This window comes from Microplitis demolitor, chromosome 2, assembly GCF_026212275.2.
Source record: "Microplitis demolitor isolate Queensland-Clemson2020A chromosome 2, iyMicDemo2.1a, whole genome shotgun sequence".
Taxonomy (NCBI): Eukaryota; Metazoa; Arthropoda; class Insecta; order Hymenoptera; family Braconidae; genus Microplitis; species Microplitis demolitor.
This window is the reverse complement of record NC_068546.1, coordinates 5,662,038-5,675,815: the sequence shown is the minus strand read 5'-3', so window position 1 is coordinate 5,675,815 and position 13,778 is coordinate 5,662,038. Positions and strand designations below refer to the sequence as shown.

Genomic DNA, 13,778 nt, shown 5'->3' with positions numbered 1-13,778 from the left:
TTTAAATAAGAAAGATAATTAGAATTAAATACATGAAAATTTGTATAACTTATGCAATTACATGTGATTTGGTACACATTAATTTCAATAGAAATTGTTTCTTGACAGACATTTTGTTATAAAAATGATTAAATATTTACAATTAATTCTTTTTCAATATGTCTATCATTCAAAGATTAATGTCGACGATAGTATACACTCCCTTATTAAAAGAAACGATTTGAAACGATTCGAAAAAAAAAATTTTAAATAGTTGTTAATACTTTTGAATACGTTGCTATCCGTGATTTTAAAAATGCCCTGATTCAAAAAACTCATTGAATAGAATTGAAAAAGATGAATTCATTTCAATAATTTAAATTTCTAACTAATTCACTTCTATTCTTCTCAATAACTGAATAATTCTTGAGTTTCTGATCTCGTAGAAAATTCAAAAAAATTAAAGTATCCCTGGTTAAAAATACTGATTGAAAAGAATTGAGAAGCGGTCACTCCATGCAAACTGTATATCTATATATACAAACAAAAGAGAATTGAAATTATTAAAAAGAATTCGAATTTCATCATTTTCAATTCTTTTCAATCAATATTTTTAAGCAGGGATATTAAAAACTCTAAATTTTTCTGAATTCATTCTTCAATCCGTAAATAAAACTAAATGTCTGGTCTTGTCTATAATTAAAAAAAATTAAAATGAATTAACGCGACATCGAATTTTTCTCAATTCATTCTAATCGTTAAATGCTTCGAGAATTAAAATTAATTCAAAAGTATTAAATTAGTTTCAATTCTTTTCAATAAATTTTTTTAATTAGGGCGATTAGAAATGATTCAAACCGATTGAATTTGAATACTATATATAGATATACATTCATTATTGAGTAAATCGTTTTGTTTACTCAGGGATTTCTATATTTATGTAAAAATTTTTAAATAGTTTAGAGTAGAAACACCAATTGTGGATATTTTAAGGAAATTAATAACTTTAATAAAGTTTTAAATTATAGAATAGAATATTATAACATGCGATAAATTATTAATTAATAAAACCAAAGATATATGAAGTATGTGATGAAAAAACAAGTATTTTTATTTTAATTATTCAAAAAATGCTTAAAGTTCATAAAAATATCTAGTTATACCTGCAGTTTTGGACACCTTCACAAAGTAGGCCCTTACCATGCCTAAAACATAATTAATCTTCTCATCGTTATTTTAAATTGTATAGAAATGAATGAAATAATAGTCAATATTATGTCAGTTATTCGCTTTAGGTGCAGTGTCAAAAATCAGTGCTTATACTCTACTATTAACTATCTTTCGACTGAGGTATTATGTACGATATGAAACTGTAATTTTTCTCATTTTTTTTTTCCGTGTGTTTACTTCAAATTTTTCTTTCTGTAATTCCTCATCTATTTTAAAACTAGTTTAAAATTTAATTAATTAACAATAACTTCTAATTGAAATGAATACAGTCGACAATTTTTTTTTTTTTGTATCACTCTAGATTCTTTTCGTAATAATTAATTTAAACTTTTTATGACATGATTGTCATAAAAAACCACTTTTGATTACTGTGATTATTGAAACCGTTTTGTCTATTTTTTAAATTTTCATTAAACGAACAAAATGATATTACGAATATTTTATTAATTATATTTTTTAAAATAATAAAAAATTTTTATCTAAGATTTTCATTAGATTCGATTTTTCAATCTACAAGTGAGAAAATTCTGGGATAAAGTGACTGAGCCAGTAAATGACCGCTAACCAGTTAATGGACGACCATATTTTTAAATTTTTTAATACAGAAAAATGCAACAAAATTTTAATTGAAGTTATAAAAGTTGTCAATTCAACAACACTTAAGTATTTTTTTATGCAATTGTAATAAAAAGTTAAATGATCGACGTAAAAATTAAATAATGTTCATTTGCTAGTCGTGTTTATTTACTGAACCGATCACTCTGTAAATTAATCCTATGTTAATTTTTTAATAATTTAGAAATTACTCTATTAATCATGTTCATACACAGAAAAAAAAGCTATCTTGATTCAAGAAATTATTTTGGAAGACAAACGTTCTCGGAAACCAAGTAAAAATGTTATTGAGCCAAGAGAATTTGTGTCGTCAGAGGAGATTTCTACTTTACCCCAGAAAATTGAGGTTTTCAAAAAAATTTTCTTGAATCAAGAATATTTACTTTTAGTCGAGAACTTTTTGTTATCTGTGTAAATCGATTAATTTAAATTCATCAATTTGCTACATCATCGAATCAAATCCAATCTTTTTTTTAATTTGCTAATAATTTTTGCATTTTATAACAATTAAATAAATAATTTCATTATTAACAAATATATTTTGTAATTATAGACACTATTGGATCTTTACAGACTAGGATAATTTTCAATTAAAAAATTATTCTCTATTTACGCACACACCGTGAGGTCCTCTAAAAAAATTTAAAAATAGCTTTTCGATTTTTAAAAAATGCACCAATAAAAAAATTTTTTTCGAATTTCTCCTTTTAATAATTTTTAAATTACAGTAAATTTTCAAAAATTCTAGTCAAATTATGTTTCAATTTCTCTATAAGTCACTCGTGAAAAAAGATATCTTTATAACTTTATTAAAAGTTTTCTGTATAAATAAATTTATAAATTAATTAAAAAATCATTTCTCCTTTTACAATTAAAAAAAAATCTAATGAAAAATTAATAAAATTAAATTATTTTTTGAAAACTGAAATATTCTCGATTTCATTTCCTCATGTACAATTTCTGTTTCTTATCTCAGTACGGTCACATTACGAGACGACAACGTCCTCTAGTGATAAAAACGAAAAGCTCGTGGGTCGATTTTCTCTTCGTACGACAAATTTTTTCGAGTAAGAAAGAGAGGATAGAATTCAATCCTCTTACCTCTGATTTTAGTTTCGAAGTGTCAGAAAATTGAAGTATAAGTGTCAGCTGACAAGCATCCGATTATTTTCGGATTATTACAATAATGGTATTTATAAAATATATTAATTTATATTTTTAGCTTTATTTCATTTATTTAAATCTTCTTAATATATTATTTTAACTTACACCCATTAAGCAAACATTAATAAGACATAATTTTGTTAGTCGTTCGGAGAAAAAATAGCCTCCATAATGGAGAGACCTGGTCAAGATCCTGTGTCCAAGGACGATGTTCCCTGGTGGATGAAGTATGCCGGTCGAGGTCTAGGTACAGTTGGAAGTCTTAGTAAGTTTTTATTTCCCGAAATATATATTTTTTATGATCATTATTGTTAATTCAAATAAATATTTAAATAATTATATTGATCTGTTTTAGTTGCAATATTTTTAGGAGCATGGAATTGTATTGGTATAGTGTTTGGTTCTGTGATGTGTTTTATTAGTGGTATTCTACAAATGATTGCTGGATTTTTAGTCGTGACTATTGAAGCACCTTGTTGCTGTATGTTTATTGATTTTGTACAAAACTTGAGTGATTGGGTCGAAAAAAGACCTTATTGGAATCGTGCTGCTGGTTATTGTATGTAAGTAAATTTATATTTTAATTTTTAAAAATTATCCTGAAGTTTGTAGACAATTAACAAATTTTGAATTTTTTTAACAAATTAATTACAAAAAAAAAAACTAAAAATATGCACATGTAGAAAATTAAAAAAGCTATAGGTGCAATTTTTGAAATTTTTTTTTTTATAATTTATCGCTTCTAAAAATACAAAAATTATTAGACGTCGGGTAACTTTAGTATCGTGAAAAAATGTACACTTCAATTTTTAAATTTAAGGATGAGTGTGAATGTAGCAGACATCAGACAAATTTAAAATTATTAATAGAGTAAATATTTAATAAAATAAAGTTTTTAAAAAATGCGCATTTAAAAAATTAATAAGTGCATTTTTTGTAAATATGTTTTTTTAAATTAGTTTCTCTATTTATTTATAATTTTAAATTTGTCTGATGTCTGCTGCATTCACACTCATATTTAAGGGGTTCTAAAATAGAGCCTCTACTTTATAAAAATTTTCAGTGACTTGTCATAACCATATTAAAATTTTATTAATTAATTAAAAAAAAATTAAAACCTCAATTGAAAAAAAGACAACGTAGTCTAGTAATTTCGCCGAGATATAGAATTAAAAAAAAATATGAGTGTAAATACAACAGATATTAGACAACTTAAAACTTACTATCGATATCTCTGGGAAAAATGTGAATACAAGAAATTTAAAAAGTGGTACTAGCGAGTATTTCAAATATCTTTTCACATATTTTTGACTTTTTTCATCCACTGCTTTTCTAAAGCTATAGTTTTGAAACTAAACCTTCAACAAGATCTCTCATAAATATATATTAATATAAATTGATAAAATTTACTTATATCATTGTTAGATGCTCTACTTGTGTATTTCTTTTTTTAATTAATAAAATCATCAGAACACATATTTAACCATATGAATTACCAAAATGAAGAAAATCAAAAGAAAAAAAATTACATGTATTTATAGTAACAAAATCTACATGTGCATCTTTTTATTTGTAAAATTTTCTAATTGTATCCGTAAATATTAATTATTTTCTCGTCAGACAAATTTTCATATTGGCATATACTTATAAAAAAAATTTATATAAATAAAAAAACATCAGGCACATGTTTGTATTCCTAAATACTCTTCCCCTCAATCGGGAGTTACTGAATCCAAACAGCTTCCCCACTTAACCACTCTAAGGAGTTTCGTACTAGAGAACCCGATATAAGTCTCCGTTAAAATTGTCTTAATTATAAACTAACAATAGGAAAAAATAGACAACTTAATGATGAAAATTTACTATCTACGTTTCGCAGAGAATAATTTAATCATTATTGAGTAAAATATAATTTATTGTTCATAATTATAATCATGAATTGCATTTAAAGCTTGTGTTACTATTGAAAAGTTTTATTGAGCATTATGTTTATCAATAAAATTATTATTTTTATTATTATTTTCATCAATACCGTTATCACTATAATTTTTTGCATGATAATTATTATTTGTATAAAAATATAAGTATTTATTTTAGCGCTGTAAGCACCAGAAAAATCGGAATGTCGCGTATGTAACAAAACATAAATATGACGTTTAAAATCATATAAAATAAAACAGGTTTATAACGAATAGTCGAGAACAAAATTAATCACACGGTAGTGAGAAGACTGAAATGCCCAAAAAAATTTTCCATACCTCCCCTAGACGAGGTTTATAACGGGTAGTCGACTGTATAAAATTGACATGAAGATTTTACTGAAATTTATTTTCCAAATTTCGTTAAACTTCCAATTGACATCAATTCTAAGTAATTTAAAAAAAAAATATATCTTGGCGAAATTACTACTACGTCGTCCTTTTTTCAATGAAGGTCTTAATTGTTTTTCATTGAAAATTTTTAAAAAGAAGGAGGACACTCTGAGAATGGCCTTAAATATTATTTATTTATTTTTTATTTTATAGAATAGCGTTGCCGTCAATTTTCTTATGTCCATCACTGAGCAGTATATTTGGCTGTGGTTTAATATTCACAACGGGAATAATATATGGTCTTATGTCACTCGGGAAAAAGTAAGTAAAAGTATAATAAATTTAAAAAATACTACTAATTGGGATAAAATATGGTTTTATGTGTTAACACTAATACAAATTTACATGTTTGAGGGTGAACGTGTTTTTTGTGTTTTATTTTCACTGCTTATTTACTTAATATTTGTTTTTAAGTTATTAATTATCAATTATATTAAAATCACAAGTTTAAATATTTTTATTTTTAAATGCCCACTAAATTTTTGGTTGACAAAAAAAAAATATTTATTTGAAATAAAATTGTCAAGTTTGTTTTATTGTGTTTCGTAACAACTCATATCTAAAACTCAAGTTAAAGAGAAAAATAAAAGTAAGTGTATGGATAATTAATATACTGACACAATAAATAACAGAGGGTCAAGGCCAGACCCAGCAGGAATGGCATCACCATCAGGTATGGCTTCTCCTCAAGCTAATGTACCATCAACGGATCATCATACTACTTTGATGGAGGATCCAGATGTCTGGAGACCAACATAAACTACCATTTAATTCTTCTATTCTGCTAATCAGGCAATAATAAACCTAATTATATAATTAGTTCTTTTTTTTATGCATGTATTTTAAATGTTATCAATTCCTTTATTTATTTCCTGGTGGATATCACATTGCTTGCACTGTGTGTACTAGTCGTAATTCAAATAAATTGTAAATTTAAGACAAGACGGAAGCAAATAATATTTTTTTTATTTGATTAGATAAGATTTGCATTGTAATTAGCAAATAAGATACGTTTTCATAATAACAATAGTTATGGTTCCACAATAAAATATTTACGGATAAAATATCTACAACAAAAGATAAAAAAAGGTATCTACGGACGCAATATAAACAACACGAAATGTTTGCAGACGAAGTAATTAAACAAAATAATATTATGTGTGTAAAATAATCATCTTATATAATAATAGTATGATTGTAAAATAGGGTGTGCCGTCAACTGATCTTAACAATTTTATACCATGACAAATGATCCCTACTAATTAATCCCACCGACGTCTGATCCCATCAACAATTGGTTTTTATCAACAACTAATTTACATAATTTAACTTTTTATATTTATAACAAAAAAAAAAAAGATTTCTTGCCGCAAAAAAATTTTACTTGCACCAAGAAATTTTATGCATTGAATTGAATGTAAAAATCGCTTGGGGCGAAAAAACATTTTTTGGGCAAGAAATAATTTTTCGCGTCAAATAATTTTTTCTAGTTTCAAATAAATTTTTGTTTTCAATTGACAATGCTAAAAATTTCTTGGAGTAAATTAAAATTTTTTTTGGGCGAGTAAAGATTTTTTACGTCAATAAATCCTTTTTTTTTCTGTATGCGCTCTTTTGGCTTTGAGAAGCTCCCTAAAACCAAAAAGGAGTATAAAAATATGTCGTTTTGGAATTAGTAACGCGATATAAATAATATAGCTATATTCAGTGATATTCAGTCATATTTAGTGATAGAATAATTAAAAGATTAATTTATTTAAAGAAAATGAATACGATCGTCTTTTTACCGTAATTTAAAAGTAATTTGAATAACATAGATAAATTGATTTATCTCAATGTTTGGCATTAAAAAAGAGTTTAAAGTATGAAAAGGCACAAATTCAAGTCAAGACCTTTTTAACGATTCCAAATTTAATAACATTAACCAATTCTATCACCCAGGTAGCACACTTGCCTTTATGACATCTATAAAATATCAGTTTTTAGGCTACTTTTTGACTTGTCAATAAAGCATCAATATGTTGACAAAACGATCAAAAATTTATGTCACCGAAAAAACATCTACTTAAAAGACTTAAAACAAGTGACGACAAGAAGTAAATTACAAATAGTGGTACAAAAGTCATCTAAACGACTTTTTAATTGGCATGAGACAGGAAAAACAACACAAATTTTTTCTGTCTCCGGAACCAACATTTGCATATCGTATTTATATCAAAAAAGATGATTTTGAGACAAAAAAAATTTGTCTTGTCCTTTTAAAAGACATCTTTAAGACATCTTAAAGTTGACTCTGTGCTACTTGGGCATATAGATATGACGGGAATAAAATTTTTCTTATTCTTCTAATAATATAAATTATTTTATGAAATCCACATAAGTAAAATCCCTCTCAAAACTAAAAGAAAAAACATCACTGGATAGTGTTTTTTTTTTTTTTTTTTTTTTTTTTTTTAACAAAAACCTACACTGATAGAAGGATTTCTTAGTATTAAAAAAGATTTGTTAATATTTAACAAATTATTTCTTAACGGAGCTTTATTTAAGAAATATTTATTAATATTTAACAAATCATTTCTTAAACATCATTTTTTTGTATTTAATAAATATTTCTTAGCATCTAATAAACGATTTGTTAATATTTAATAAACGATTTCTTTCCATTTAAAAAATGATTTATTAGTATTTAATAAATCACTTTTTAACATTTAATGAATCACTTTTTAATGATTAATAAATGAATATTTTATATTTAATATATTTTTTATTATTTGAACAAATTTTTTTTTTATATTTAAGAAATTATCTATTAACTTATTTATTAAAATTTAATTCATAAAATCACACAGTTCAAGAATATATATCTATATATGTTTTTGCATGCAGCTACACACATTCATTAATATTTGTATTTATAAACAAAAATAACTAAAACAACCATCGTATAAAATTTTCTGTTCTTTTAATTTCAAAATACAATTTCATAGTAATTAACACTATAACTAGAATAAACAAATTAAAATTTCTTATGTTAAACTACGCTGAGAAATAACATAAAATCCGTTTGATAGTACATGTGTTTTTAATGGTTTTATATTTGATTAAAATTGAACTGAATAAAATTAACAAGGCTTCCATATTTTCATAGTTATAATATGGATGACAATTTACAAAATACTTCTGATATAAATATTATTTAAGTATATGAGAGCTTCAGTTGTAGGTTACGTTTAACCAACAATGCAAGCTAGAACGGAGTAAACAATATGACGTCGCAACGACACACACATATAGCTTTTTTAATACTTGTACACCACTACAGGCTCGTGTGTAGCCCTCTACCGACAAATTCGTCTAAGAAATATTTATTAAATATTAACAAGCCTTGTTTGGTGCTAACAAATATTTCTTTTATGTTAATAAGGCTTTGTTAGCATTAAAAATATTTCTTAATAATAAAGAAGTTACTTATTTCATTATAATAAATATTGTTAATAATTACTAAATATTTGTTAAATCCAAAAAAGTCAGTTGAGAAAAATTTAATAAATCAATTTATTACTCCTAAACAAATCCTTCTATCAGTGTACGACATCTCAATTAATAAATATCCTAGGATAGATTGTAATTTTTCAGTAAATATAAAAAAAAAAAACTTAATGAAATTGTATGTGGAATCACTTGTCGAGGATCAGTTGTCACAGAACCCTAAATTAGGGATAAATTATCAATAAAAAAATACATATATGTTTCGAAATGCCGATTTTTTATTGACATCAGAAAATTTTAATTTCAAAATTATATTAAAATATGAGAATTTTTTTTTTTAATTGATCTAGTAAATATAGATATTTTATCCACAGATATTTTAGTCCGTAGATATTTTCACGCAAATATTTTGTCGTAGATATTTAAGCGCGTCACCATAGTTATATTTATATTTATATTTATTGATATTATAGTTTCTATTTAAAGTATAGTAGTGACATACGATATTAATTATAACTGTCTTTATTTTATTAAATTATAAAAATTAGTATCTATTTATATTAAATTTGGTTTCACGGCCACAATAATTAGATTAATAATACTATTAATATTCAGGTTTTTTTCTTTTTATTTATTTATACTAATTTTATTTAATTGAAATTTTAGTAAGCATGTTTTTTTTTTTTTAGTTTTAGTTTTACAAATTCATAAATTTATTTATATTTTTATTTTAATATTTTTAGGGCTCCCATTGATGAAATGAGAACAGCAGCAATAAATCCTCAAATACCATCATCTAGTATGAAGTCTAATTTAGTAGAAAATGCTGAGCCAATGGGATTTTCAACTAAATCTGATAGCAATGTTTGATGATTTGAAAAATAAAAAAAATGTTGCGGTAATTTTAAGCATCAGATAGACGTAATGTATAAATGGAGGCAAAGGAATGAATGAGAACAAAAAAGTTCAACAGTAAATATTTATTTAGCTCTTATTGTATTTCTGGTAATATAAAAAACAGTAAATTGATAATGCAGACGAACGATAAAATTTTTTATTCGCGATAAATTATTGCTCTAGTCGTCCATTAAATTTAATTTCCTTTCATGGCACAATTCATTCGAAGAAAATTTTTAAACTAAAATTAATTCAGAGTTAAAAGATTTAAATTGACGTTTGAGAACTTTTTTTTATTTTTATTTTAATTATTTTTATTTCCATGCATACTCTGAGAACCACTGATCTTTGTTTGTATTAAACTTATCAGATTTAATTAATTTACTTTGATGTAATCTCGATAAGATTTTTTTTGTACTTTTTAAGTTACATTTTTTAAAAAAATTGTTTACTTTTTATTAATTTTATATATAATAATATCTTCCAATAGTAATTATGCCAAAAAAATATGATTAAAATTTTTTAAATTAATACTAAAATTTCAAATTCACTCTTGAGTAAAATTAAATGGAATAACAAATAATTTAAAAATCTTCTATTTAATTTAACATAAGTTTTTTTTTGTAATTCACTACATTTTCAAATTTTTTTAAGAAATACGAGTGATCGTGCCAAAACTTTTTTGTAAATTTTAAATACTTTTATTTTAAATTCTTTTAGTTGAATAGTTTACTAAAATTTATTGCAATTAAAAAAAATTCAAAGAAAAACTACATTGATAACAACAGCATTTTCTTCCTCTGCATTCCGTTATTTCTCTAGGTTTATCATTAACGTTAATATTTATTAAGAACAAAAGACTACAATGTTTTTCAAGTTTTCCTCAAGTTATGTTTTATATATTAAAATATAATTTAATTTGTTATTCGAATATTTTTAAAAGTATTTGTGATCATTTTTTCTGTGTTTATTTAAATGGAATCATTTTTCACAAGTAATAGTAAACATATACTTGGATCTTTTCATAGTAAAAAATCTCATTGTCAGTCGAGGTACATAGTAGGGCTATACTTAGTCGGTTAAATCGATGAAAGGATTAAGCGAGTTAATTAGCTAACGGCTTGACTAATTTGGCCAATGGCTAAACCGACAATGGTAAATTTAATTAGTTACTGACTATTTACGACAAATAAACTCGTGGTATAAATTATGTTTACTTCATTTTTTAAGCTAAAAAAGCCATTGAAAGTCAAGGACCATCTCTTGAAATTTTTTCTCTTTGACATAATTATTAAATTTAGAGTAATTAATAAAACTTATTATGGTGCAAGATTCTCTGCTTTGGTGGCATTTAAAATGGCACGAATTCTCAGTGCAATCTCCCCATTTGCAAGAAGATTTCTGTCTTTTCTTGTATCAAGTACACTGTCCAAGTAAATTTTTTCAACGTCAGAAAATATTATTACACAGGATTTCTTAGAAAAAAAAAATTTTAATTGCCTTAAGAAAATTTTAAATTGTCTCAAGAAATTTTTTGCATTATAAATTGAAGCCAATATTTTTCTTGGGTCAAGAAAACATTCTCAAGAGAACTCTAGATCATCAACATTTTAACTCAAAAATGAATATGAAACATTTAACATTTTGATGACCTCTAGTACACATAAAAAATTTCATTTAAATTTTTCGCTTTCTCCCGCATGTAAAATTACAAAAAAAAAATAAAAATATGCACATGTAAAAAATTTTAAAAAACTGTAGGTGCAATTTTTTGAAATATTTTTTTTTTTAATTTATCATTTAAAAAAAAATTCAAAAATTATAAAATGTCAGCTAACTATAGTATTATAAAATTATTTATAAACTTGATGTAAAATAGCAGCTTTAATTTTGCATCAAATTTATGTTATTTTACGTAAGAGAGGACTAAAAAGTTTAACTGAAATTTTTTATATTTTTCACATCATCAAGATATCAAGTGTTTCATTTCAATTTCTGAGCTGAAACTCTGGTTTCTTGCTCCAAAAAAACCTTTTTTCTGTATACTGATAAAAGAAACTACTTGTTATTTTGTGTGGCGGTAAAACAAATTATCTTTTAATGGTTTTTTCAGTTTAAAAAATGTGGTAAACATAACTTCTACAACTTATTTATTTATTGTACATAGTTCATTGGTAAATAGTTAAATTAACTTAGTCGTTAGCTAAATTAGATAAGCTAATAGTTTGTTATTCAGGCTAATTATAAGCTGATTAAACCAGCTAATCTGATTAGCCGTTTATCAACGAAATTGTACAGCTCTAATATATAGAGACTGATATTAAAATTCAAATCATTAAATAATATTATTTACTTACTTCATTAGAAGGCTTAATAAATTAAAGTCATTGAAGGCTTAATCATAATTAGCTAGCTGTACTCAATTTTATAGAATATTTTAATTAATAGTTTATTTGTATAATTTTTATTATAAACAATTAAATATAATATTATATTTAATGTATATTACAATTTGGTTGTCATTAATATATTTGTTGTACATTAAAAAAAATTTTTTTCTTAGCTCAATAAAATTTTCTTTCGTCCCGACAAATTTTTTTTTTTTAATTTATAATGAAAAAAATTTCTTAGGGCGAATAAAAATTTTTTGTGTCAAGAAATGATTTTTTTCTGTGTATATTCATATAAATTAAGGCAAAACGATACAATGTTTGGTAATACTTAATTTTAATAACTATAAAATTGTTACTATCTTATAAATTTTCAGCTACGAAAGTATTAAAAAAAAAAAGAAAAATTATAAATAAATGTCACCCAAATGATTTTTTCTGTACTAAAACTACTACGGTTGAATGAACTTACAATACGATAAAACATATCGGAGCAATATAAATACTTGATTAATGTTATTATTTTTATATAATTTCTTTTATTGTTAATTACAACCAGTATAAAGTAAAATAAAAAAGGCCTCATTGTTCACGATGTAAATTTGATGTTAGAAAGCAATTAATTTAAAAAAAAGTGGAAGTGTTTTGATGGATGTGTCGTCTGAAATAAAATTGTAAATTAAATAAAATAGTAATTAAATGTGTAACTATTGCAAATATTTCCATATTAATTATTTAATTATATAAATTTTTTTTTATATAGAAGAATGTTTGCATCAGTCATTTTTATACGTTATTATTATTATTATTGTTTTAAAAATAGTTAATGAATATTATTTAAATTAATCATTGAAAAAATAATATCAGTAATAATAAATGTTTAGACTACTACATAATATACATACTAAATAAATTCATAAATTTGAATGTGTTTAAAAAAATGTAGAATATTATAAATAACTAAAAAATTCATGTTAAACGAATATAATTGTCATCTAGCCGATTCATTAGAATGAAATACTATTACATAGTTAATTATTTGCTATTAGTAAAGTATTATCTTTAAATGTTAAATGATATTGTTAATGAAAACATTGTAATGATGACAAGTGAAATAGTTAAATTACTAAATAATAAATGTGTACAATTGAAAACTATTAATTATTATTTGTTTTGATTTAATATTTCATTTGAACAAAGTCTATTGTAGAGCGCATTCTATATTTTATTATCTTATGCTAGAAATTTAAAATTTATTTCAAGGAATAAAACGTTGCATCATCGTAATTTAACTTGGTTAATTTTAAGTAGAAATTTAATTCGAAAGGAACAGTCTGCAACAAATTGTGCTGTTACTTTTTTTGTTTGGCATGATAGAGTAAGGGAAAGTTGACCAATAAATGGATGATTAAGCTGTTCTTTGTGATTTTTTTGAAGAATGATGTTATAGAATATATACTTAAAAAGAGAAAAAAACGATAAAAATAATAAAAAAAGAAAATTAATTTTCTTATTAAATAGACAGAACGTCTAAGTACACGTACTATTTGATTATTTCGAGAAATTTTTAAACAATTTCTTTTATGAGAATTAATTATAAATTCGATTCTTATTATAAGACCGGCTGCCCAACTTTAAAACA

General features: G+C 24.0%; 1 protein-coding gene across 2 annotated transcripts; it reads left to right on the top strand.

Moving 5' to 3' along the window:
• Positions 1 to 2,882: 2,882 nt before the first annotated feature.
• Positions 2,883 to 13,156, top strand: LOC103575065 (calcium channel flower). Of its 2 annotated transcripts, XM_014444052.2 has the most exons (6): positions 2,883 to 3,013; positions 3,133 to 3,253; positions 3,344 to 3,551; positions 5,514 to 5,621; positions 5,993 to 6,152; positions 9,593 to 9,682. In XM_014444052.2, exons 1-5 carry the CDS (start codon positions 3,011 to 3,013, stop codon positions 6,117 to 6,119), a joined length of 567 nt encoding a protein of 188 aa, XP_014299538.1. In that variant the 5' UTR covers positions 2,883 to 3,010; the 3' UTR covers positions 6,120 to 6,152; positions 9,593 to 9,682. The 2 variants fall into 2 exon arrangements, with proteins under 2 accessions (XP_014299538.1, XP_014299537.1); XM_014444051.2 differs by lacking the exon at positions 5,993 to 6,152 and having other exon boundaries at positions 2,884 to 3,013; positions 9,593 to 13,156.
• Positions 13,157 to 13,778: the final 622 nt, after the last annotated feature.

What these genes read in the sequence shown, in the direction of transcription:
- LOC103575065 (XM_014444051.2), top strand. An exon ending in CGTGCTGCTGGTTATTGTAT is followed by an intron (nt 3,552 to 5,513) that starts GTAAGTAAATTT and finishes TTTATTTTATAG; the next exon opens with AATAGCGTTGCCGTCAATTT. An exon ending in CTTATGTCACTCGGGAAAAA is followed by an intron (nt 5,622 to 9,592) that starts GTAAGTAAAAGT and finishes TAATATTTTTAG; the next exon opens with GGCTCCCATTGATGAAATGA.